Raw genomic sequence first — 27,963 nt, 5'->3', positions numbered from 1 at the left:
TTATCGTTAAAGTTACTGCCTTCTCATGGCGCTTGCTACAGTTATGCTACATTCAGATATTAGGCAACAAGATCATGGATAGGGCCCTATGAATTCTGTTTTAATTTTGATGCAATCAGATTGTCTATTATGAAGTGTTTTACAATTTAAGCACATTTTGTCCTCAGAAAGATTGTGTAATCATGTGGTGGGTGAATAAAATTTAAACAATACAATAGGAAAATATTACAAATGGAATTAATATCAATGATTTTAATGTATCATACAGATATGCATTTAGAAATATGTATGTGCAATTATTTATGTGGACAATTCACATGAAATCTACAACGTGCTCGCATCTTGCATCTGCCAATGAGGTGGCACTCCTGAGAGTTTGTTGAAGTGATGAACTTTTTCTAGCTCACTGACTTCAATATGGCGGTGCGTGTATGTAAAGAAGCCACTAAGCCCCGCCCTCGCAGAATCACCAACAGAGAGGACAGAAGCAGTGCCTATAAACACCAAAACACAGCAGCATAGTTTTCTGTTTGTGTGGCTTAAGTTCTGTGGCAAATATGCTTATTATGCAAGGTACAATCCCGTTTGTTATAAATTGCATCAACAATTCCGTTATATTCCAAGTTGTAGCCTACAGTTAATACCATTGACAGACAATTCTGGGTCACCCCCTAAAACAAGCCATCCCTCAAGGGTACAGAGCTAGAAATTTGCCTTTAACAGAGACAGATAACTCGAGGGCAGTGCTGTGCTGGTCTGCAGTCACATGGTCAGGCCATCCAGTGTGGAGCCATTCAAATCTTACACCATCTCTACTGGCTTTTGTGTGCTTCCCCTTTTGAATGGTTGCTGTTTTAGGAAACTGTAAACAGTACCAGCACTCTCCTAAAATAATAAGACTACCACATACTCGTGCCCTTTTAAAGGCAGTTGAGCTCTCGCAATAAACCAGTACATTCTTTATCGTTTTTTCTTCTTCATTTTCAAATTAATTACATGTTCTAAAAATGTTTTTGGCACGAAACACATCAAAGTATCTCAAAGTCAAGACTGTGCATAAAAACTGAGTCAACAGTGCATCTGTCGAGACTTAATTTATTTGTTCAGGGGAATAACTTGACATTCTGTGCTTTATTAAATTGTTCCTAATCCAGTTTGCCGAGAGGACAAGTGTACCATTCTGGTGTGTGTGTATGATAGATTTTTTTGTGCGAGGATAAGAGGCTTTGTGTCCTGTTTTTAATGTCTTAGCTTGCCACATATGTACAGTTTTACTACCATTTGGGTTGACTAACTCACAGACAGATGTGTTGGGATGTGGGTATCTCTATTTTTAACTATACAGGTAAAAGTGGCCCAACTCATATCTGATACTCTGTTTTTGTTTGATCAGAGAAAAACCCTACATTGAAAGTAACATTACTAATTCTGATTTCAACCACTTTTTTCTGTGCCTTCATAATAGACGATCTGATAGATGATCATCACAACATCACATCGCATCACAATGTTGAGTCGGCATAGTCATTGTAACCCCCCCTCAATTTCTGACATTATGCTGTCCTGTGAAAGCACGTTTTAATCCCCACCAACATTATTATTATTATTTTTAATTATACCTGCTTTGCACCTGCCTTGGACTTTGGACATCCATGTAAATTATGAAAAGTCAAACATTTATTAAGAATGTACATCCCTAACATTCAGTTTTTTTGCTCTGTAGTAGTCTTTTTGACCACTCAAAGCGCTTTAACACTACATCTGCATTCACCATTCATACACTGAGCCTAAGTGCTCAAACAGATTCATACACTGAGGCAATTCGGGGTTCAGTATCTTGCCCAAGGATACTTCGAGTGTCAGCTGGGTGGGGTTTGGTTCCAAGAAGCAGATTTAATTAGTTATCTTAATTTACTGGGACAAACTAAAAAAAAAAAAGACTGATGTAAAACGACCTGTTGAGTTTTACTCTGCAAAGTTATTCAGACAACTCAGCATAGCTCTTTCTTGGAACAGGCCCTAGAGCTGGGGAGATGAAAACATCAACCAAAGTTTGAATAAAGATGAGACTCAAAGCCTGTAGTGCAAATGAAACCAGATGTTTACTGTCATTTAACGTTAAGGAAGAATTATTTGCACACTGTGAGAGAAAACACCGGGAGAGGACATTTGCATTTCTGTCTGGCTTCTGAAGTCGGTATAGTATAATAGTGAATAGTGAATATATTCAAAATGGTTAAATGCTCTCCAGATATAGTTTGGATATATGTCACATCAAATGTCAGGTGTAAAGAGGGTCTGTGTGTGTTTGCCCCCCTTTTCCCTCTCTGCTTTAAAAGGGCGTACTCACAGTGCAAGCATAAAGATTAATTTGATAGATTTTATCAATAAAGGACTAATGCTACTTTCATGCTTTCATAAATCTTTCGTAGCAGCGTAGGCTGCACTGTGCATTACCTATTTGAGTCTGGAGAGACAGCCATTGAGAAGACTTTGTAACAAGATTAATTTCGAGAAATTGATTTGTTTAGACTATGTGTAATTCAGTTACTAGGTTGGTATTTGGTGCTGTCTGATGCAACTTCCCAAAATTGAGCAATGCAGTACATCCTAACTGATTACATAAAGACAAATTATGTCATTTCAATGCTTACGGTGATGACGAGTAAAAACATTAATCTCTAATGCAACTACAGACTACAGGAAAGTAGTGCCATGGCCTAGAGGGCAGCTACAAGTTTGTCTTGCATAGTAGGAGTGTGGTGGAGCTTAGTTGTTCTTCAGTGTAAAAACAGTTTGATTTCCTTCTTAACATAATACATAAGTCTATGTTGTTAAATCTCTGATCTGATACACGCATGTGTCCTCTTGCTTCCAATGGCCAGGCCAGCACCCAGTGTGGTAGTTCGCCGCCATTGATGAGTGTGTGTGTGTGTGTGTGTATGAATGCATCAATGGCAGGAAAACGGTAGAGCATTTTTGATAGTGGTGTGACAAGATCTTGCGAGATTTCTCGTATGATTAAAACTTACGCAAATGAAATTTTTCACATGGTGTCACGCTACACGTAATTTTTCTTACGCAGTAAAAAAAAAATGTATAACTGATAATGTTGACTTGCGCAGCAAATCAACTCCTCCCAGCGCATGCGACACTGGTGTACGCCGTGATAGTAATCAAGTGAACCCGCAGTTTTGACTGAGTGGTAACTAACTGGTAGAGTTTTGTAATATAAACATCTATAAACTGAAACGCAAACTTGCTGTGTTTGGTACTGTCAGCTGCACTTTATCATAGGTGTTGAGTAGGGCTGAACGATTTTGGAAAATTACCGATTATTTTTACCAATATTCCAAATGTGATTTAGAATGCGATTAATTTTTAAGCTCTCTACCTTCTCTCAAGGCATTAAACATTCATTTTAATCTACACAGGCCTGTGTTATGATGAAATTAGGTGATGCATGAATTATTATCATGAGCAATGGTGGAGAAGTATCAAATTTTAATAATATGAGAAAGATAATTTGAGTCAAGGCATTAAAGCTCTGTAATGTTAAACACTAGCAGGACTAAAGTTACGGTACAGCTGTGTTAAAACTATAAGTTAGCACAACATCACTGCGCTGTAATAATGTTATGCTTGCTATGCCGACCTGCCTCTCATTCTCCGACGCTGGCAGTCACTCAGCCTGCAGAATGAACGAAAGACTGAGGAGGACCCATGTGAGCGGTGAACGGGTAGTTAACTGCGTTCAAACAATGTGAACGGCAAAGTGTCTGAAAAGGACCTTAATACGTGAATGCATAATTTGGCAAAACGGATGTTGTAGGCTACCTGCCGAAGTTTGCGTTACCTCCCGCGAGGTGCCTATGCAATTCATGGCAGGCATGCAGAATTCGGCACAACACCTGCGCTGCAAAACGTCAGTGACTTGATGGAGCTGTTTTTATTCCCCTATCAAGTCGGCGAAAGTCAGCCAGTTATCTTGAACGCACCTGTTGACTACCAGTTACACAGCGTGCTAACTTTGACAGCTGTTATCAAAAGTTAACATAGCTATCCTTATTAGCTAGGATCCTTACATGCTTGCTAAGATGGCTCTTCGACATTGACAGCGTTGTGTTGGACAGATTTGTGCAGCGGTGTTTATGATATCAACCATTCAATTCACAGACGGGTCTGTTGTCAGTGTTTGTGAGAGAGAGAGAGAGAGAGAAAGAGAGAGAGAGAACAACCGAGTGAGAGGATATGCGGAGCGAATATGCACAGCACTGCAATCAAAAACGATTTTAAAATGGGTCGCCAAATTTACTTGGGCGGCTGTTAATCTACCTGGCCGGCCGCCCAAGAAAAGCCTATGTGTGGGAAACACTGCTTACTACATGTGTCTTTCTGACAACAAGTCAAGGTACAGCATAACATGCGAAGTTTATGCTTCGACTCTTGGGTGTCATGTGATCAGGGTGTAATCGCAGACTTTGCAAGTAGAAAATCTCATTTTTACCACATCTTGATAATATCACAAATGCAATTAATCGTTCAGCCCTAGTGCTAAGCCCACCTGTGTGAATTTGTGGTGATATTTCTGCCTGTTCAGAGGTGTAGCCTGTTAGTTTTGTTTCTACACCCTTGTCTCATCTTAACATACAGTCCCAGTCTCTGTCAAATGGTCTGAAGGGGATACTACCAGCAGAGCAATAACCTGATGCAAAGCACAGTATAGGGCTGGTAGGAAAATACTATTAATTATCATTGAATTATGACGTGAGTCTCGTAATATTACGACTTTTTTCTTGAGATTTCAGAGAACACAGATATGAGGGATATATTCCGAATGTGCAGAAAGTTTTGAACATGAACTGAAAACCTTCTGAAACACAGGAGCTATTAAAGTCCAGGAGTTTATAAGAATTCATTTTTCATAGAGGTGACATATGCACACTTAAAGAGGTTACTTCTCCAAACAAAGACACAAAAGAAGAGAGAAGACTAAATCACGCCTGCATGTGTGTTGACTCAACAGGGATGATATACAGGAGAAACATATCTGAAAGCAACACAGGATGCCTGAGAGCTTTGATGCATTATATTCTGTTATAGTTTTAGATTTTGAATTGTGACCCTCACCTGAATTTTGTGTTTCCTTTTACGTAAATAAAAACATTTCCAACATAAATTGTTGTGAAACATTTCATATAGGCTAAATCAACATTGAGGATTTCTTAAAAATAATGTTAAATCTCATCTTGTCTCGATCGTAAACCCAATATCGTGTCTCGTCTCTAGTTTTAGGTAAAAGCATTATTTAAATGCAACCATTTACAATTTGTCAGGGATGAGAGCTCTGGTGCATCCTATTGAAATGTTTAGGAGCAACATCTAAAATTCAGAGACATTGACAACAAGACATTATGTTTTTGTTTTTTTTTCCATCCTAAATTTGTTTCTGATCTGTGATTTTGTAAGGTAAAGACATGTATCAGCTATCCCTCATACAGACCAATCCCCCTGCTGTACATCAGATTCACTTGTACTAATTTCCCTCCAATCCTCTAATGTACTCAAGCATTGTAAGCTGTTTTTTAAAATGTATTATCACTTCTGTTGTTTCAGCTTACTGGTAGATGTCTGGCTTGAAAGCTTTAGGAGTTTAACTTGTGTTGCGATCAGTGCATGTCCAGTAATATTTCAACAAACTGAGTGACGTGTCTCTCTTCATATGCTTTAGGGTGTTTTCATGTTTACAAGCTCTGGCAATTTGGCAAACCAGGGTATCCATGCAACTGTTTGGACAAAAACTGAACTCTCCCTTGTTGTGTGACCAGTTTGACAAGTCACATGCTTGTCCATACTAGCAACTATACTTTCCTTTTATTTTTCTTGTAGCTCGTATGTGTATGTGTACAGCTCTCTATTGTCAGCTACTATTGCTTATATATCTATATATGTGTGTGTGTGTGTGTGTGTGTGTATATATATCTATAGATATATATAGATATATATATGAAAAGTCAAAAAACAAACTACCGCACACTGATCTGCCTTTATTAACTCACTTAGACTCATCCCGCTATCTACCAGCACCTGATTGTTGTTGCTGTGCTCGGGGAAATATATATACATGTGGAGCTTTCGAATTTATGAAATAAATGAACACTTACAGAATTTCCAACCTGACAGCTGAGCTACTAACGCTAATTACAAATGTCCACAATTTTCCTAAATTTCTCGCAGCTCTTCTATCAGCATTGGGAAGTTGCTTTTTTTCTCTCCAAGTAACAAGATTTTCTTTGCCACACTGAAACCAGTTATGAGTGCCGCTAACACCTTACTAGCCTGTAGCTGACACGAGCAGTTGATTAAACAGGGACACAAGGAAGTTTCATGAAGTTGCCAAGAACTGTCGGCAGCACATTGCATTACAGTCTTCACTGCCAACCATGGCTGGCTCCCAGTAATCCTTTGTTATTATTAGAACTAATTAAAGTAAAACCCAATTTTCTTCTAAACTCGTTTTACAGAGGCATTGTGGCTACTGATTTTATAGTGATAGTTCCAGTGAGTGAGTTAAAATGACATCATACAGATGGTCTAGTTAAATTGGTTGGGAATAACAGGCATTGCTATTAAAAAGCTGTGCAATGGTAGCCAATTTAAAACAAAGTTGGTCCTTTGTCCATCTTGAATGAAAATATATTTCATGTGCCACCTGGTAGAATTTTGTAATGAGCAATGGAAGGATATGTCTCTACATGAGTAAATGTAATATTAACATTAATTGTAGTTTGTAATGTTAATTTAAAAAGTTATTGTGTGAAATATGCATACTGGTATAGTTTTGTGTCCCCAAATTGACGAATTGAAGTTGTGGGATATTGCTTTGTGTTTTCATTTTTAAGGATCTGCATGGAGTCATAATCATATTTGATTAAGGAGGGACCCAGAGCTAATTTGATTAGGTTATTTAGAGGAATATGTGTTTGGTAATAAACATTTATTATGATGAAAAAGTTTACTTTAATAAGCAGGAGAAGCCCAGAGGACAAGCAAGCTTAATTGTTTGATGTTAAATTGCGTTGTTGCGATGTTGCCAAGATAATGGGCAAGGAAAGGCCCTCAAGTCAAGGCAATTAACCAAACAGTGGTTTGATTGTTGTTAAATTGATTAGAAAATGTTTAAGTACTCCATTTGAAAATTAGCTATTGTTTCACGCAGTTTTAGACTGCAAGAGAATGCTGGGCTTAATGATGCATACTCTCTTGAGTTAGAAATGGGAAAAGTTGTTGCTCAGGTCAAATTCTTAGCTTAACAGATGTTGTGACAACTTGTGTGGCTATTGTAACGCCCCGAATAGTGGTGAAACAAATACCTTGATACCCCTGGCACAACCCTCTCTGCATAATGTATGAATATGACATATATTCATTTTATCTGGAGTTGAAATAACAGCTTGGACAAAACATGGAGCTAGCACATAGAGATTGAATCTCAAGCTTTGTTTTCAGTGGTTCATAGCTTTATCTCCCAACTGTTGATCAGTTGTTGCAGACAAAACTGGTGATAGATTGTTGAGTTTGTTTGAGTGTCTGCTCAGTTTTGCCCACAGCGACAGCTGATGAAGATGCACAGAGGGAGGTGCAGGTTAGAGCCAGTCTGTTTGCTCGCCCCAGCATCAGTAGTTTCCTGATTAAACTAGTGGAAAAATCTGCGGCTGGAGGCAGACTTTATGGGCATCACCACCCCACATCTCCTTACTCATTAGTACTTCACAGCCTAGCGTCACAGCATATGGCAGTGTTGCTACTGCTTCCCATTTGAGTTGTGTTTCAAACTGCTGTCCCTTGCTGAGCCACAAGCCTTTGGCAGGAGCCTGTCTTATTGTGTCTGAGATGAAGATAAACATCTGAAATTTTGTTATATTTACTATTTGTAACATTTTGTGAAGGAAAAAAGTTGTGAATTTCTTTGACTTGAATTTATAATTTATAAACAGTAAGGAAACAAGAATGATGTGCCTGGGCTAATGTCACTACAAGAGATGCTCTTCACAACACATACAGAGATAAAAGAACCTTTTGGTGTTTAACTGTGCCAGGCTGGAACATATTTCCTTGTGAAAGTGTATAATTTTTTTAATATAGATGTGGGATTATAGGTGCTTTATGATGTCTAATTTAATTTATTTGTTTGATATTTCTCTTTAAGTTTGTGCACTTGGAATGTTCTCTCTTGAACACACAATTATGTTTCCATACATTAAAACCCTATTATTTGGGATCATCAAGTATTTTCACATCCTCCACATGTGCAGTATCCAAGATATGCTCAAATCCTCATTTAGAAAAAATCCTATAATGAGAATGGGTCAATGATAGCTGTGGTCAGACATTTAGCACCACGTCCTTTGTCTTCTCTGATGTGTGTGTATTTGTTAATTGGAGATTTAATTGGATTCTGAGGAACATGAGACATTATCTAGAGGACACTGTATATGTGAATGCTCTTCAGATGGGATACATACTGTGCTCTTGGCGGTGTTGTCATTTTCTGTTGGATCTTGTTTTTCACACTGTGCCCTCCCTTCAACAGAACATACATATAAAAACATTGGCTGATGATATGGTAAGGTGCTTGGTTTAATTTCGTTGTGACTTTTTTTGTTTTACATCATCTCATGTATTGTCATAGATGCATGGGACTTTTAACTTAAATATGTGGATGGATCAAATGTGCTAGAAGCAAATGAATGAAATTAATATTTTAACCGAACAGAACATAATAAAACTAAAGATAGGTTACATCTACAGCATAACAGTTTTTTTTGTTTCTTTCTAGTAACGCAAAGGCTAAGCTTAAACTTGTCTCATTTACTTCTTCTAGATGTTTCTGCCTGGGGCCTTTTTAATACTTTATTAAACAAATAGCCTATCTTTGACACTGACACTGCAATGTCAGCATGCAACTTCAGCTATCGGGAATTATCTGTTTTAGTCTTAGCACACAGTATGTTTGATCCATCCAGTAATATTTCAGCAAACTGATAATAGTGACATAATCTATGTCATGACCTTAATGTTTGCCTTTCCAGTTCATTTCTGTATGTTCATTCATCCAGCATGTCCTCCATTCCAATTTACTAAATACGACTAACATTGACTGGCTGCATGCTGTTCATGTATTTTCTTCTGCTTTCACACTAATCTTTACTGCATTCATCAGAATAGCTGATGAATATACAGTAACATGGAACCTAACAGATAGGAAGCAAGCTTAAGTTGTTGTATGCTGAAATAATTTTAATAACATGAGCACAAACCAGGTAATCCTATGGGTATGAAGGTAAGTAAAGTCCTGATAAGGTTCCTATAGGATACTATGTCAAATGGGTTTTTGCCGTCAGTATGTTGCAAAGTTATCTGTGTTTGTTTTGAATATTAAACAAGTAAAAAATTTATTTTAATAAATCAGCCGTTTGGCGGTCCGACACTATTCGAAGAATTGCCACGTCAGTGATGCTGACATGTGATTTGATGAGCAAATTTATTGTCCTCAAGTTTGGTGACCATCCATCCATCCATCCATTGTCAACTGCTTATCCTGCGTATAGGGTTGCGGGGAAGTTTGGTGACCATGTTTCTGGAAAATATCGTTAGTTACCTCAGTGACTGTTCCTCTACCACCACCTTCTGGCCAAATACGAAGGTTAAGATCACCTTCATATTCTATGAAACCTTTTGACAACATGGCCTAAAACCATTTGCGTGACCGTCAAGAGCAATTTAATGTAGTGGCAAAATGTATTTCTCAAATATTCATTGTTCTAAGATTTCTGTTTTCTGATGGTCTCACCAGTGTGACTATAGACTTCTTTGGACTGTACTTCGAAACAAGGTAACAGGCTTATCCAGGTAACTCCAGGAGTAACTTAGTAGATTTCATCCTGATTTGTTCCACTGTGGTTGCAGATGAAATTACGTTATTCTTAACACAACAGCATTACGTTCATACAGCGAGTACTACAGCCTCTGTGATTTTAGAGAGAAGATATTAATAAGGCTAAATAACGGTATTGTTTCTGAGATGTAGCCCATCTGTAGGCTATAATTGAATTATCCTAACTGTCTTCACATAGAGACTGACTGTTTTACGTGTCCAAAAAGTACAGAGCCAGGGTGGGGGTTAATAAACCGAGAAAAAAAATCCATACAAAATTTTGTCTGGAATTACTCTCCTCGCCATCAGATGATCCCGTTTTAACTGTAAATCGTGGGAGACAGTGTTCTCTGAAAGCAGGAAACAGAAAAACTCTTTGACTTGTGTGGACATGGTCGAGTCACAGACACTCTTTTAAGAAAATAAGGTTTTCTTTCAATGTAAATCCGCAATAACCAAAAACAAAGAGCCTTATGCTTGACCTAGTCTAAACAGGACTGTTAGCGGTGCAGTATTTTAATATCTCAAACACTCTGTTTTCTTTCAGCGTGATCGGATTACCAGTTTCAGGAAAACGGGGATGAAGAAGGAGAAGCTTCTTATACAGCACCCGACAGATCCCCTCTCTACCCAGTCTGAACTGCCTGTTCCTCAGCCCCTTTTTGACGACCGCTCCATGAACCTCTCGGAAAAGGAGATCATTGACCTCTTTGAGAAGATGATGGTGAGCTTTGTATTTCTCTTGCTGAGTTTCCCCTGCATAGGGTCATCATTCCACCACAGTTTTATTACAGCTACCACAGAATAATAAATAATGAGTATTCTATAATGAAATCTTAAATTGATTCATAAATCTGTGCAAAGAGGTAAGTAGAGAAACAGAGCGTCTGTTGCGAGTGCTGGTTTTGAGGAGTTTGACAGGGCAGAAAGTTAAGTTTGAAAAACATTTTTATATCAATATATTAATCCCCTCAGATTTCCATACTAAAGCAGTAAAGTTTATTGCTTTACTGCTTTGGTGAACAAAACTTTGCCAGGCATGTAAAATAATGATAATGAAATAACTGCATTTCTTTTTTTTCAGATTGTTTTAAAATAATCTGTCTTGATAAATTGTCCTATCAAGATATCATGGTATAGGTAAAATTCTACCAAAATGTAGCACCGCCTTAGATCTGAAACCAGGATATGATGTAGCAACATCTGCATCCATAAACAAAACTCCAGTAGGTGTGATTATAGTCACACACACATACACAGACAGACCTGTGATCAGAGACGGAGCTGAACTTTATCTGTAAAATAAATTCTCAAATGTGTGATACAAAGCTTCATTTTTGAAAGGAGAAATAATGTTGTTTTACATAATTACAGTGTCTAGTTTAAATTCATTTTATCCTAAATATAACTGAAATATGTACAGTATTGATAGTAAAGATCAAGATCAATGCATTTTGCGTTCAGATGTTAAGCTTTTGTGAAGCAGGGCTCCACCTACGTATTCCCTAGGCCACTGTCAGAAGAACCAAACTTTGAAATTCACTTCGCACTCATCTGTGGGGTCAAAGCTCTGTCACACTTCTGATTTTCTCCATTGAAATGCATTTTTGGCCTTATGTACTGCAGGATTGAAATCTAACAAAAAGCTTTCAGCCCATCTCTTTGAAGTGGGGAGCTGAATTACTTTGGCTTCATTGCATAGGTTGTGTGTACTATTGTGGGTAATGTCTCTGAGTGTGTGTGTGTGGGGTACGGTGCCTGCCTTTCCTTTTTTCTCCTACAATGGTCTTTATTGCCAGGGCCAGAGAAATGTGACCAGTGCTCCTGGTTTTCATCAGGCTACTGCTCAGTGTTTTCTTGCCTGGGTGCTCATCCCTGTCACTCAGTTCACCTCTCAATTACTATGTTTGTGCTCACAGCGGCGTGACATTAAACCCAGGCTTCAATTTGCTCAGTGATAGACGACACAGAAGGCATGTTTGCTGCTCTGCTAACATTTGACAGGCCATGACACTTTGGGTTGGGAAGTGTAATTACAGTAATGAAATCAAAAAGAAAAGGGTTATTTACTTATGTACTTTTGAAACCACCACTATTTGCTCTCATAGACTGTGAACTTTTCTGCTTTGATGTAGCAAACAGAAATGACAGCGGTTGGTAGTTTATTTTGATGTTAGTAGCTTCTCTTTAGCATCTATGTGTGTCATCTCTCTATTTCTTTTTATATCATACGCACATACATTTTAGTTGGTCTCCTTGTCTTTATACCCGTTACGTTATTGATTGTTTTTATGGTACTACATGCTACAGCCTTAGATGTCTAGCTTGCTTCAAATGCGGGGATGACCCATGCCATATTATTGAGACCACCTGCTGTGAATTAATGACTAGGAGAAAGTGAAAATATTTTTTTTCTGGAAAGTGGTTTACACACTGCGCTGTGTATCTCAAAGCCTAAATAGCACATAGCCTATTACTGAAAGGTCATCAAAGGGATGTGGGAAAATAGAAGAAACACTCTGTCAGTGGGGAGGAAAACCAAATGAACTCTTTCTATAATTTTTGAAGCTAACCATTGAGAGCACAAGTATATTTATAAAAATGCAGGGAAACTTAAAATGCGTGAAAAAACATGTACTTTCAGCAGTGCTTTTAGAAGGGTGTAGTGTGTCTTTAGTCTGTGTGTCTTGTCGTTGGATTTCCAAAGATGTGCACAGCTGGAATTCAGAGCCCCTTATCAAAATGCACACCAGTAAATCCACTGATGAAATGTACGGTATTTGCATCTCACTAAGGAGGCAGCTGTGTTGCAGTAGCAGTAGACTCCAAACCAAGCGGTTCAGCCTCGGAACACAGTAGCATACAAAATAACATGTGAGTTAATTTCATCAGCATTCAGTAAGTTGTGAAAGCTTTACACTACAACGCAGTGTAGCGCAAGCCCCTTTCACCATAAGTTCAACTCTTTATTGTCAATAAAAGGACCATGAAAGAAAAGTAAACGTGAGATATCTGGTGAGGTCAGATACATGGACGTTTCCTCTCCTTCCCAACAAAAAAATTTCCCTGATGGTACCATTTTGTGTCAGTAGTTGTTGCATAAAGATAGATTTATCTTTGCTGATGTGGCCATTTGTACTCATAGCATTATTACCCAAACTGTGCTTTTACTTGTCTTTCAGCATGAATATCTCCAAGAGCATGACATCTTTACTTAGGATTGATTGAATTGACTTGATTAAAGTGCCAGTTTGTCTACTACCATTTTCTAGAGTGTCTTCTCATTGTCGAGAAAAGTGTATGGCATTGAGATGCTCGCAGAGACAGAGGACCAGTGAAAGAAGAATGTCACATTGCAGTGCTGCTTTGACTAGTCTGAGGTTATATGTGCCTCTCTATGCGTCATTGTCAGGATGAACACTCCTAGTAATAAGCTCTTATGTGATTCCTCAGCAGTTACACTCACATTAAAACCAGCCCACAGGAGAGTTACTGTGTGTACCCTTGCACACACAGATCAGACTTCAGGGTGGTGGACAAAATAATCGATTTGTCACAGTTAAATCAAAACATTTTAACATGTCTTCTACTCTTCTTAGATCCCCTTTTTCGTATCCATTTTGGCCTCAGACATATTTGATAGTAACCATTAATTACTCTTTTCTGTGAAGCCTGTGGCACTCTGGATTAGGCTGTGTTTGCAGCCACATTGTGCCGCAGGATTTAGGAATATCTTCCCATCTTCCCATTTTTTTAAAACAGGGTCCCAAAGAAAGACAGTTACCAATGGAATTAATGAAACAAAACAATGAAGTTACGTTACATTTATCTGACGTTTTTATCCAAAGCAACTTACAATTGCTATACATGTCAGAGGTCACACGCCTCTGGTGCAACTAGGGGTTAAGTGTCTTGCTCAGGGACACAATGGTGGGAATTGAACCCAGGTCTCCCCCACCAAAGGCAAGCATCTTATCTATGCGCCATCACCACCCTCAAGTTAAAGTGCTTACTTCCAGTTTTATTTTGAGGATGCTTACTTCTACATTAGATAAACCATGTAGGAATTTCAGCTCACTTTTTTTATAAATTGGCCCCCATATTTGGGGGAACATATTATAGGTCAAAGCAAGAGCTTAAATTAAGTCAGCATATTTGATATTTGGTTGCAAATCCTTAACAGTTAATGACTTCCTGAAATCTATGATCCACAAACATCAGCATATGCTTGGTAACTTCCCTGGCTGCCAGGCCTGTAATGGAGCCATCTTCACTCATTGCTTGTTTTTGGCTGGTCTTTAGTGAGAGAAACACCTGCTCAGTTGGACTGAAGTCGCTGACTTGGCCAGTCAAGAACATTACACTGTTTGGCTTTTAAAAGGTCCTTGGTTGCTTTGGCTGTATTTAGGATCAATATTCTGCTGCATTGTGTTCAACCAATAGGGATGTGGACACCGTGAAGTGCTCTTAAAGCTGAAAGTCAGCTCATTAACCTCAGCCATTGTGTCGTTTCAAATCCAATGTGCTGGAGTGTAGAGTCAGAAGAATTGAAAACAATGTGTCACTGCCCTACTACTTCTCCACTGTATGTCCACTATCAACCATATACACTACAGTGGTCCACAGGGATGGTGTTCCTAAAATTGATGTCTATGATGCTTGTTTTGCCAAGAATTGCAGAATGAAGCTTTTGCCATAAGCAAGGCAAGTGGTGACTGGTTAGTATTATATTTATGTTTTTATTCAATTAGCTGACGCTTTTATCTAAAGCAACTTACAATTGCTATATATGTCAGAGGTCACACACCTCTGGAGCATGTATCTTGCTCAGGGACACATCAGTGTATGTGTCACATGTGGGAATTGAACCTGCATCTCTCACACTAAAGGCATGTGTCTTATCCACTGCACTATCACCACCATAGTATTAAAACTCTGAGAATAGCTTGCCAGACCCCAACATCAGACAACAAGATTTGGAACATATTTCTTGGTAACTCCATGTCATTGATACAAGCTCAGATCTCATCATTTTAGTTACACCAGCAGCATAGTCGCAGATATCCTGGGACTCTTTTCATGTAGCCTGTGAGGGTATAATTAATAAAAGAGCATTAATCATTTTAGAGACTAAACATAGAGGGCTCATTCCTCCAGTTTGCCCCCTGACAAGTGTCCCGCAGGCCCACTACTCCTGCCCCTCCTACAATATACTCTCCCTGCCACATTTTGCCTCGTTTATTGAATGCCAATTAAGCAGATAAATTAGCAGGGTTCAAAGATTAATTAAAAAACCTGCTGGTTGTCTTGGGTGAAAAAACCTGCCAATTGTAAAACTTTCAGCCACATTTTTTTCCTCCTTGTTCCACAAAAAGGATGTTAATAGTATTTTAGCTCCAAGGGTATTTACTAGAGGAAATGTAGTTGGAGGAAATTAGGTCATGGTGTCCCTGGATGGGATTCATGCCCAGGCTTCACTGACAAATGAAGTAAAACAGTTTGAATTGGATTACTTGTGGTAAGATATTCAAACCATTGTTTTACAGTGTTCTTATTTAAGTGACATGCTTAATTTATCAGGTGAATTTTGCATTAAATCGAATGGAGGGGAATCACTGCCAAGTTAGAGCAACCAAACTAAAAGACACATGATTTCCTGCTCTCCCCAGCAGAGGGCAGCATGGCTCCACAACTTTAGGTTCACCATCCTAAAACCCTGAGGAGGATGTTTTTTTCTCTCTGTTCATTCTAGCCATCTCTTTGTGAGAGAGTGCTTCTGATAAACATCCCCCTCCATTCTAATCATCATGTCATTCCCTGGCTTTTAGTGCTCTGTCCGGCCTTCGCTTCATCCCCTGATGTCTCTCACATGAAAGACCCCTTTTGTGATGCAGAATTAAAGTAGCACGAAGATAATACTCCCAATAACACGCAGCTACTGCCTATCCAGCCTATCTGATGTGATTGCATGGCTTTAATAGAAGCAGTGTTGTTTGATTTTACTCTCTTATTTGGAGTTGGGGTGTACAGTTTATATTGCTGTGGACTTGCTACTTTCATTTCAATGACTAATTATTACTGCCATTATTTCTTATTTCTGTAGTTCGTGACTTTGACAAAGAAACATAGATTGAAAAGAAATGTATTCAACGGTAGAAGGACAGGATCTGATGTAAAAGGGTTATAGCGGAAATGAAAGTACAATTGTTGTTAGAAGAAATATTTCTACCAACCTAACTACTGTAAATAACATTGGTCAAAGTTTAAGGTTTTGAAATGCTGCAATTTTTTTCATGTTCTATTAGGTTTAAGTGTACAACTTCTGTTTGGTCACCAGCATACACAACATTTGTTGTGTAATAACGCATACATGTTGCAGCATTTATACGTGATTAATCAGAGAATAATCTTAATTTGCCTTTTAAGTTTATTTTGTACAATTTTATCAATTTTATTCTCTACCATTACATAAAAATTCTCCTCACTGTCTGTGTGTATCTAGGAGGACATGAACCTGAACGAGGAACGCAAAGCCCCTCTGCGTGGAAAGGACTTAAGCACCAAACGCGAGATGGTGGTCCAGTACATCTCAGCCACTGCCAAATCTGTAAGTGAGAGAGTAGACCTAAGTGCTCTATCTTTATTCACTGAAGAGTGTGTACTGTATAATTGTAGTGGATGAGCTGAAGTATCATGACACACTCCACACGACTCTCCAGAATGAGTTTAACCTGATCCTCTGCTTTACGGCTTGCTTTATCATCCGTTCTTGCACACTCTCACTTCTGTTGTTGTCTCGCTCCGCTCTTCATGCTTGAGTCCCACATCTTTGATTGCAGTTTGATTTATTTTCTTGATTGTTTTTCCCAATGTGCTACAATCTGCCGTTGTAGGCCACCAGATATAAATTGTAGTCACTCACTCACTCACTCAATGCTAGGTGGATGGTCAGTGCTTGTCCAGTCATGTGCTTGCATGCAAATTGTTGGTTGTCCAGTTGTGTACTTGCATGGGAGTTTCTTTTGCCCAGTGGTGGTGGTGCCCTCATCATTCAAGTAAAAGTTCAATCAACCTCTTGGTTCAACAGCAGTATTACAGTAAAAAAAACACAACCACCACAAAGCAAAGGTGAGGAAAAGCAAGCCTTTTAGCCTATTTTCAATATGAGCCTATGATAAGTTTATATAATGAAAATGCTACATTATAGCCGGCTGCACCATTCACTATCTTTGTTCTGAGTGCTTATCAAACCAAGTGTTTGGATTGATTATTAATAATAGGTTTTGGATAATGTTGCCCATTCTTGTAGATTTAAACTAGAACTTGATCATCACTCTAATCCAAAAAACAGCAGTAAAAAATAAAGAATTCTGATGGTAATGCATGAATGTATGATAAATTCTCATATCCCCTTTTGAAGTTATGGCCAACCTTGTGAGGTGAAATTCACATCAGCACTTGAGAAAAAAAGGGATTTCTACCCCCATTGCTTCCCAAACCTGGTAGCTCTCACTTGACATCATCATTTATTAGCTTCCTCATTGTTATGGTAATTAACTGGCATTATTGATAATGATGATTATCTGAGATGATTGAATTCCTCACAGGGCCCATTATGCTTTGTGAGCACTGATATTTTATTCAAATGAATAACATAATCTGTGTAGTCAAAGGACAGAGGACAAAATGCAATGTCTTTCAGTACCCTGCTATCACATTTAATAACACTGAAGGAGGGGAATGTTGAATGTCAGTGATGATGTACCTGTGTATACTTGGACTCAAGGAAGTGCGCATACACTAGAGCATCATTATATGGACAAACTCTGTCAGATACTGATAATACATGAGAGACTAAGAAAACAACTTAGTTCGAACTTAATATTTTAGGGCACATTTTTGTATGATAATAATGTGACACTGTTACCAAATCTCTGTCACAGTCAGAGACACTATACGCACAACAATTTGAGTAACTATGAGAGACACAGGTGCAGGCCATTTATATCAGTCTAAAAGTATATCAGGGGATTGCTACAGCAAACTCAACAGCAAGTCTCAGAAATACTTTACTTAAGTAAAAAATTTAACAAACCACCTACCCTAAAGAGTATAAGATAATTCAGGAATTTCATGAACCATGTAAAGTTGAAACAAAATGAAAGTGAAGTTTGCTCATCTGCAGATGTTTTCACTTGTTTTTAATAAAGTAACTTCAGTAACACCATATCTAATTGGACGTATTAAGAAAATTTACTTCTGTCTTAACTAAATTGATATCCTCTGGTCCTCTTAGCTACTGATAGATGTAAAGAGAGAAATCTGTCAGTGAAACTGGATCATTCCAGCCTACAGCTTGTCAGAATGTTGCATTAAGTGCCTTATAGTGATCCTGTGCTCTGTAGTATTTTGAATAGAGTGATTTGGGTTTCTATAATGTCTTATTGTGAGGGGAGTCCCCATAACTACAGAAGCCCACGTATAAACTATCACATAGTACAAATTGTCAGCAAATAAATCAGAAGTATGACATTTGTTTAAAATTTAGATTACCCAAGTCAGTCTTGGCAGGGTTTCGTGATTGCTTTGCTCTTTTGAATAACTGCTTTGTTTTTCAATAACAGTAAGTATTACATGGATGCATGTGTGAGCACAAATGTGTTTAAAAAATCCCACTACTTAATTGTATTTCTCTTGCAGGGTTAGGCTTTATCTGGGACTAATGTTGCTTGTGGTTGCTGATGAGCATGCATTATGTGTGGACTAAATGAGACTATGTTGCAGTTAAAATGTAAATGGTAATGAATGTAGAAGTGGTGCATCTTTGACATTTTGGGGCATCTGGTTTTACTGTGGTACCTTCACTGTAACTCAATCTTTTTCTACCAAATATGTATGCTCCATTGTGTGACTGCAGTTTTGGGGGCTTTGGAAGGGTTTCACACGCATTCATCTCAATAGCCTATTTTTTTGTTTTTTTCTTTCTTTCTAGATGGTATTCTAGGTCCCAACAGAACATTTGACAAGATAGTGATTTTTATACTACTCTTACAGGAGCCTCCTGTTTTTAAACTCATATTTTATTACAGCCACAGAATTACAAGTGGGACATTCATGAATGTCACAAGCTCCCCATGACCACATAATACTCAAATTTGTGGATTTAGATTTGGACAGCCCTCTTTCTTAACCTAATGCTGGAGCTGGACGTTTAAATCACTAAATATTGGTGGAAAAACAAATATCCTTTGCCTTTTTCTTGTCTGTCTCTGCAGACCTGCTCACTTGAACAAAGGCTTTGGTACCCAACAAAAAGCAACCTTTTTTCTGCAGCAAAAAAGGAAAATGTCAGCACCTTGTAGTCAGTAGCTTTAGGTGCTTGAGGTTTCCTTCTCAATGTACAACTTTCTTGTATGTATATTCATCATGTATATTAACACACCACTATTTCTATGAAGCTATGTAGCTTCAAATGATTATTAATAGGGTGATTATGACGTTCACTATTTACTCTAAAATAGGCCTTTCAAACAAAGGTCAAAGCATTTTTCTCTGTTGACATCCTTGACCATCAGCTTTGCATGAAGAGTTGCCTTTTTCTCTCATTTCTTTTTCTTTCTTTAAATGTGTGCCAACATCATTAAAACTGCCAAATTTCCTTTAACACTAATACACTTACTTATTTCTGATTGACTTTCTACTGACAGTGAATGTTTTTTGTTTCATTTTAAATGTGATGTTGCTCAGGTGCAGCAAGGGTATCATGGCAGGGTCTTGGAAGTGGGATATTCCAGTGTTATTATTGCAGTTATACTCAAATACTAGTTTGTTTGATGTGACCACCAATGTGCCACCTTCTTCTTTTAATGGGGCCTGATATTTTCTCAGATCATCTTGGCCCTGTGTTATCATATTGATGAGTGTTTATGCAATCAGTATGTATTTTGTATTAAGAAGAAAATTTATAGACTTGTGCACAGTGACTTGTCCATAGTTTATTTATACTGTAGTGTGAGAGATGTTCAATCAGATCTCGTTAATTAGTAAGTAATTAGTAAGCATAACTCAAATTACTAGTCGGGGTCTGAACATAAAGGAGTTTTGCTCCTCTTTGTTGTTTTAGTGAGAACAAGGTGTTACATTGTATTGAAAATACAAACTTGTTTGTGCTTGTCCCCCCTCGAGCTCCTCCCTGACTGTTGTCTGTGCACGCTCAAGATAGTGTCTGTTATTTTGGTCAAGCTGCTCTAAAACAAGATTCAAATATATGTATCCAATGTTGTAGGCAACAACATCTGTGGAAAATATCTAAGTTGTGAGTTATGTCTGGGTGACTCATTCCAGGATGTCTAGCCTGCAGTATTCAGATAGAATATTCCCCAGTGGTGGACAGTGACAAGCTGCATTCACTGGAGAGCAAGGGAAATGTGGATACACAGTACGATTAGAAAGTAGTATGTGCGTGATCAGGTGGTAGCACATGTAAAATGGACTTTATGGCTGTCATAAACTCTTGGTAGAGGGATGGAGAGAGGAAATCAAGCATCAAATGGCCAGAGACTTGGAGAGTTTGAGAGTGACAATAAAAGAAATGGAAAGGGAGATTAGAAGAGATGGAAGCAGGGGGAGAGAATGGGATGGAGTAAAAACAGGAGAGAAAGAAGGAGGCAAAAGAAAAGGAGACAAGACAAGGAGTGTGTCCTGTAACTTCCTGCAATCAAAATGCATTTCCTCGGAAACAGAGAAAGAAAAGCTCAGCCACAGTATAGAATACATTTACTTGACTGACAGACACCCTCCTACTGTGAAACAAGCCCCACAGTTGCCATAATAAAAACCGCTTGTGCTACCTGCCACTATTGACAGATAACAAAGTTAAACTCGAAGAAGCGTGTTGACTGCATGGGCTCGAGGTAGCTTTGCCAGCTACCTGGTGCCCAACATTAGTGACATTAGCCACTGTAATTCTGTTTGGGATGAAGCTATGAATCTACACCAGTCATTTAGAAGGACAATTATATTTTACCTTGTTAATCATTTAATAAATCCCTTGTGTGGAAATTGCCATATCTAAACGTGTTGATTAATCACATTAATCAGTTGCTGTTACCTTATTTTCTTTATGGCTTCATTCATCCACATTTTCATGCATCTGTCTTATTAACAATTTGAAAATTTGAAAATTGCAGCTGCCAAACACCGACACCATTTTCAGTATGTGCCCATAATTATAAAGGTTCTCGTGTTGGCTTTTAAAATTTTTAGTTGTAGAGTGTGTGCTATAATTGTCTGGAGGATGTTTGTGATGTCACACAAGTTACGCTAATGCCTCAACGTGTAATGGAGAGGATTGTCTGGCCTACTAATGATTGTGCTGTTTGTGTCTTTTTGCACATTAACCTTCTCCGCTGATCGCTGCATGCAGATAACTGGGAGCAAAGTTGCGGTAAGTAGCCCATTATTTATTTTGCTTCTGAATCTTGTCCCTTCTATGTATCTGTCTTCATTCAGCCCCTAAACACACACACATTTATCTTCTTTTGGAAGGATGTTGAGGAGCACGTTCCAAACTGCAAGTGAGGTCATTTTTATGGCTTGGATTTTTATTTTCTGCCCTGATTTTGCTAATGGGCTGTAATTTGGAAAGGCTATAAATTGCCAACACAATTCCTGCATGTAAATGGTAGCACTTTCAAATGAGGGATTTTGAAATTATACAGCCTAAAAATGAACTGGGAGGCTTTTTGTTGGTTTTTGTCATTTCTCTTTTGAAATGGATTGCAGTGTAACACCTATTAGCATTTGAATATTGTAATATCAACAAAGAGTGATAGGTTTTACACAAATACACAAATACCTTTATACAAATACACAAATATATATAGATCTTCCTTAATAACATTTTGAGCACACAAACATTTATGTGCACATCACACACGAGCTGTACACACACTATCAGATAGTACAGATACAGATTCAGATGTGAAGTACATGTTTTTATGCCATAAACAGAAACACTGGAGTATATTCATTTAGTGGAAGTATCCATGGCTATATATTTGAATTTTCTGTCAACAACTCTCTTTGAAATAAATTAAGACACAAGACATTTCTTACAAATGCATGTTCTTGGTTTTGCTGTTGATGTTGATTCACTCTCCTAGTTTGTATGTATGTATGCCATCAATGTATTGGTTATACTTTTATTTTCTCCACATGGTAGTATGCCCATTTCTTGTTTTCTCTCTCAAGATCATATAAAGTGTCACCAAGTTGCCTTTTTGAAAAAATTAGTTTGGATTATGTTATGTGTATTTAGGCAAAAAGAAGAAGCAACACTCTGTTATTGGTTTAGCAAGTATTGAAGTGTCACTTTAAATGGCATTTCATTGCCTTTTGAGAGCTTTGTAAGGATTAAGAGGACTGTAAAGCTTAACAGGAACACAGGCAAGGTAAAGCAGCACATTGTGACCTGGCCTCTGCTCTGTCCATGCTCTCAGACAAACCTTGCTCTTTGAGGCATTTTACAGAGACATTTTGTATCGATTGCGTTTTCTCCTTTATCAAACTGTTCTTTTGTGCTTGGTTATTTCTGTGGGAAGAGTGCTTTTTGGCTTGGCCTGCGGACGTGGTTGGAGTAGCTCTCGATCAGGAGCAATGGCCACATTGTGTTCAGTAAATGGAATATGACAGAATTACCCCAGCTTGTGACTGCTCATCCGAGATGTGGAGGCCTACTTTCAGAAGTTCTGCAAACCATGTCAAAAGGGGCCAGACACACTGGTTATCAGGAAGTTTCTTCAAATTCAAAAGCATAGTGAAGCATTTGACCTGACCTTTGTAACTTCTGTGTCAAAGCTGCAGCAGTAGCCTACGGATATGGCTAACATACTGAAATCTATGAGCTGTCATTCTTAAAAGCCCCACTGAAAACGGATAAAAACAGGGAGAGCGTTTAGCCTGGTTAGCCAGTCGTGGGCTACAGTTAGCTCCCTGCTTTGCTGGCAGATTCCCATTTTCACGCTGTCAGCATGCGTTGGTGGGATAGAGTGCTCTCGGATGTGCTGGAAGGAGAGTGTTGGTTAGGATTGTCTATAGGGAACATGCAACTGTAACTCCTCTGTCTCAGGCATGAAATCTCTCTGGCACTTTCCCCTCTCCCAGTCGAGAATGAGGTGGGAATAGAGGACTGCGTGAATTGGCTCTAATCCAGTCTGACCAGCGTGCAAGTGTGCAACACAGCTAAATCTCATATGCTCTCTCCACCTCCTTAAGCAAGATTGAGGGAAATATGAGCAGCACACATACCTGGGTTAACAGCATGCCTGCAGGTAGACTCAAGCAGTCCAGATGGAACAGACACCTTTTCCTTTGCAGTGTGCTTCTGGTGCCTATTGACCACTACAACAGTTTGATTGGCCTGATTTACATCACAAGTCAAGGGCCATGTTGTAACAATCCATCAATGACTCCTGCAGTGTTATTGTGAAAGTAGACTGCCTCTCTTCACTGCCATTGAAATCTGCTGCAGCTCAGATGGAATGCTGCTGAGAATAAGTGAGAAGTGCACATGAGTAAGAAAAAGGGTGTATGCGCTGTGTATTGAAAAGCAGCAATCTCCAGAAAACACAGGGTGGTGATCAATATCTGTATGACTGGACAGCTTACGGCTTATTTCCATGGTAACATGCTGGTCAGCTCTTAGATGTCAAGCCGTGTATAGTTGTCAGTACGTGGATTTGACCAAAGTATAATAAATTAAACACCTCAGACTGGAGAAAAAGATGAGGCTGGATTGGCTGTACTCTAGCTGATCTAGTTTTATGGAAGTGGTGTTTTAGTTTTCTGCATAATTATATAATTATATTATTAAAAAGTGCTGGTTTTTTCCTCTCTTCATTTTAAAGTGGCTAAGGACATGTTTTTAGCATTGACCTTATTTCCTGGGTGTACAGTTGTGAAGATGATGATGATGCCTTCCAGTTTAAACCCTTGTGTGACAATAAAGTTTGGTGCGAAATGTGGCGGTAATCATGAGAAAATCATCACTTATGAAATAGCATAAAAAATCTAGCATTTGTATGTTATTGAATGTAGCTTAGAATTACTGCAAGGCCGTTCATTTTCATTAATTAAATTAGAAGCGAAAGTGCTCTGCATGGCTTTATATTTTTATATAAAACATTTCAAGGTTCAACATGACAACATGTTGTCAAGATATACTTTATACTTTATTAATCCCCGAGGGGAAACTCAATGTTTTCACTCTGTTATTATTATGTTAGTATTTACACACAGGTTCGAAATACACACACCCACATGCACATGCACAAACAGGACCCATAACAACACATGGAGAGATGTCAGAGTGAGGGGGCTGCCACTCAGTGCGGTGCTCCGAGCAGTTGGGGGTTCAGGGGCTTGCTCAAGGCCTCAAGGTCAAGCCATGAACCTGGAAATGTTTTCCTCATTATCACGTTGAGACGAGGATTTGATTTACCTGCAACAAACGTGAGGTATTTCCATCCCTTTTAGCGATTAATTAATTAATTAATTTTAATTTATTTATTTTTGATAAATCAATAACAAATATGACAAATTCCCATTCAATGCCCTTAATGTCAGTAAGCCATGTCTGCACATTATACATTGCTTATTATGTCTGACAAGCACGAATAAAAAGTTATTCAATTTACAATTGTATGGAATAGAGAGAAGCAAGAAAAATCCTCACATTTGAGAAAGTACAATTTACGTTTTTGTTAATATTTCCCAATGAAATTAATAACCTTCATATGTGTTGATCTTGTGTTTAGCCAAGGTGAATTACCTGTGCTCTTGTAACTGTTGAAGATTTACAGAATGTACATAACCAGTGAACGAGTAGTTATAGATAAGGCCAGAGAATTGCAAATCATCCAGATGGGAAACGAGGGAGACAGAAAGAGAGTGTTGCATGGATATGAGGACATGCAGACATCTGTCTCCTCTTTAACTCCAATCAAGTGCTCGTTCACTGTGCAAGGAGTGCTTACGAAGGACTTAAAAAAGGAGAAAAAAAGAAAAAGAAATATGGTGAGCCAGAAAGGAAATCAAGGCGCCCTCCCTCCTTCATTCCCCTCTTTACCTTTTAAAAACACATGACTCAAAAGAGTTTTGTTTCAAGCAAGCTATTAAACTGGGTGCTGAGGGTTGAACAGATTTGATGTGGCACATGTCCTTGGTGCTTTAAAAGAACGGCAATGAAAAAATGAATCAATAGCGTGTGCCTCCCCTGCCCTGAGCCAGTGTTCACCATAGATTCTATCTTAAATTAAGATCAAGGAAACATGCTCAGGAGGGGACTGTTTGAATAAGATGTTTCTCTGATTGGCTGAAAGCAACTTTTAAAGTTCATCTGAAAAAGTTGTCTGGGGGTGAGATGAGGAAGGATTTATTTGACAAACTACTCTTGAATAGCGTATCTGCAAATCTGTAGTCAGGTGTCGTTTTTGATGGATATCAAATATTTGCTTTTTTGCTTTAGTGATAATCTTTGGGAAATTATATTTCCAGTTCCCTTACTTTACTGAGAGGTTTGAGAGTATGGACATGTGTAGGACAGTATTTCCATACGAAAATGCCAAAAATGTTGCTTTGCATTGTCTGGTGGTCCAAAACTTCACAGCAGTGGTGGATCAATAGGCGGCCTGCGGGCCAGAACTAGCCTGCCAGCAATAATATGTGGCCCGCGGCCAGATTGCTTTCATAGCAGAAAAATAAAAAATAAATAAATTGATAAGGGCCGGTGCTGAAATAGATCTCAGTCATGGCAGATACAGTTACTCACACAATCACTTCCTCTTAAGGGATGGTGCCTCCAAAATAAAAGCGAAAATTTTCTGCAGCAATGCTTATTGACAGCTTTTACTTTGAAGAATTCTGAACGACATTCAAAAGAGTCTCTGGCTCGCTTGACACACCTCTGAAAAAGCTGTCAGTAAACGTGTGATTGAATTCCCTTGAATTTCCTCAGGGAAATGAAAATAAGCCTCCATAGGTTTATGAATACGGATCAAATGCTGGGACGCACACAAACTGCAGCACATGCTTCTTCTATCAATGTTCCATCGAGAGTGTTCTAATATACTGGATGACTGCATGTTATGCCAACTGCACGAATAAGGACAGGAAATCCCTCATTTGAATTATAAGATCTGCCTAAAAAATCATCGGGCTTCCATTGCATCCACTGGACGACATCTTTAAGATCCGCTGCCTACGCCGAGCGCATAATATTCTGCAGGATGAAACACACCCCTCAAACCATCTCTTCTTGAGAGCATGTGCAAAAGTGTCCTTATAATGAATTTGTATAACAAGGGAGAAAAAAAAATACCCGAATTTGGTTGGAATCAATCTTCCAACCTTCCCAACGAGTCTCGCACAGTAGCCTACTGACTGAGCTAAACGTGGACACAAGTAAACAAGGATTTGAAATAATTTTTTCTGGTCTGCCATGTAATAGCTTGAAAAAATTTTAGCCCGATGTCAGACTTATTTGCCGACCCCTGCTCTACATGGTACAATAACATTTTTATTCACCACCTCTGTTGTAGAGATTTGGAATCATAAGCTTTAGGTAGGACTCAAATACAAGCGTGTGAAATTATTTTTGTTAAATTTAATTTTTTTGTAAAGCTTTCGGAGAAATCCTTGTCCCAATTGGTATAGTTCTTACCAGAGTCTGCATTTTCCAAATCTCTACAACAGAAGTAGAAAATAAAGTGTTTAAGTGTACTTGTTTTCATACCCAGTGTGAAAAAGCTGTGTCAATCATATTTTAGTAACATATCTCCACAAAGGTCATATCATCTGTATTAAAATGCACGTGCATTGCTTAAGGAAGGCAAAGTCATTTACTAACTAGTGTCACTTGGCCTCATCAGTCTCAAAAATGGTGACAGAAAATGACGTGTCAAAACATGCAGAGGAACAGCAGTCACAAAATAAACAAACAAACCAAACAAACTACCCATTAAGGGATAATAGAGATAAACAGTACTTACAGGGATTACAAAGACTGGTAATGGACATAAAATCTAATATCACCCACAGTTGTAGCAGTGTTTGCAATGGTAATTTATTAACTTGAATCTTTTTAGTTTTGTGAATTTTGCCCAATTTTCTCCTATTTGTGGGAAGGCCAGTTTATGCTACATCTGCTGTTGGCCTGTGGGGTGTGTGGATAGCCATATGCTATAACAAATATGACAAATTCCCATTCAATGCCCTTAATGTCAGTAAGCCATGTCTGCACATTATACATTGCTTATTATGTCTGACAAGCACGAATAAAAAGTTATTCAATTTACAATTGTATGGAATAGAGAGAAGCAAGAAAAATCCTCACATTTGAGAAAGTACAATTTACGTTTTTGTTAATATTTCCCAATGAAATTAATAACCTTCATATGTGTTGATCTTGTGTTTAGCCAAGGTGAATTACCTGTGCTCTTGTAACTGTTGAAGATTTACAGAATGTACATAACCAGTGAACGAGTAGTTATAGATAAGGCCAGAGAATTGCAAATCATCCAGATGGGAAACGAGGGAGACAGAAAGAGAGTGTTGCATGGATATGAGGACATGCAGACATCTGTCTCCTCTTTAACTCCAATCAAGTGCTCGTTCACTGTGCAAGGAGTGCTTACGAAGGACTTAAAAAAAGGAGAAAAAAAGAAAAAGAAATATGGTGAGCCAGAAAGGAAATCAAGGCGCCCTCCCTCCTTCATTCCCCTCTTTACCTTTTAAAAACACATGACTCAAAAGAGTTTTGTTTCAAGCAAGCTATTAAACTGGGTGCTGAGGGTTGAACAGATTTGATGTGGCACATGTCCTTGGTGCTTTAAAAGAACGGCAATGAAAAAATGAATCAATAGCGTGTGCCTCCCCTGCCCTGAGCCAGTGTTCACCATAGATTCTATCTTAAATTAAGATCAAGGAAACATGCTCAGGAGGGGACTGTTTGAATAAGATGTTTCTCT

General features: G+C 38.5%; 1 protein-coding gene across 1 annotated transcript in view; it reads left to right on the top strand.

The window, feature by feature from the left end:
• Nucleotides 1–27,963, top strand: part of diaph2 (diaphanous-related formin 2) — a 434,333-nt gene that overhangs the window by 9,531 nt on the left and 396,839 nt on the right. The window contains exons 3-5 of the mRNA XM_038699417.1: nt 8,594–8,626; nt 10,485–10,661; nt 16,440–16,544. Of these exons, the coding sequence (XP_038555345.1) occupies nt 8,594–8,626; nt 10,485–10,661; nt 16,440–16,544 (315 nt within the window). The remainder of the gene's footprint in view (nt 1–8,593; nt 8,627–10,484; nt 10,662–16,439; nt 16,545–27,963) is intronic.

The sequence above is a fragment of the Micropterus salmoides genome, unplaced genomic scaffold (assembly GCF_014851395.1).
Source record: "Micropterus salmoides isolate LMB-PRFRI ecotype aquatic unplaced genomic scaffold, ASM1485139v1 Ms_hic_scaffold_5, whole genome shotgun sequence".
Lineage (NCBI taxonomy): Eukaryota > Metazoa > Chordata > Actinopteri > Centrarchiformes > Centrarchidae > Micropterus > Micropterus salmoides.
The sequence above is the reverse complement of the archived record's forward strand: the minus strand, read 5'-3'. Positions and strand labels throughout refer to the sequence as shown.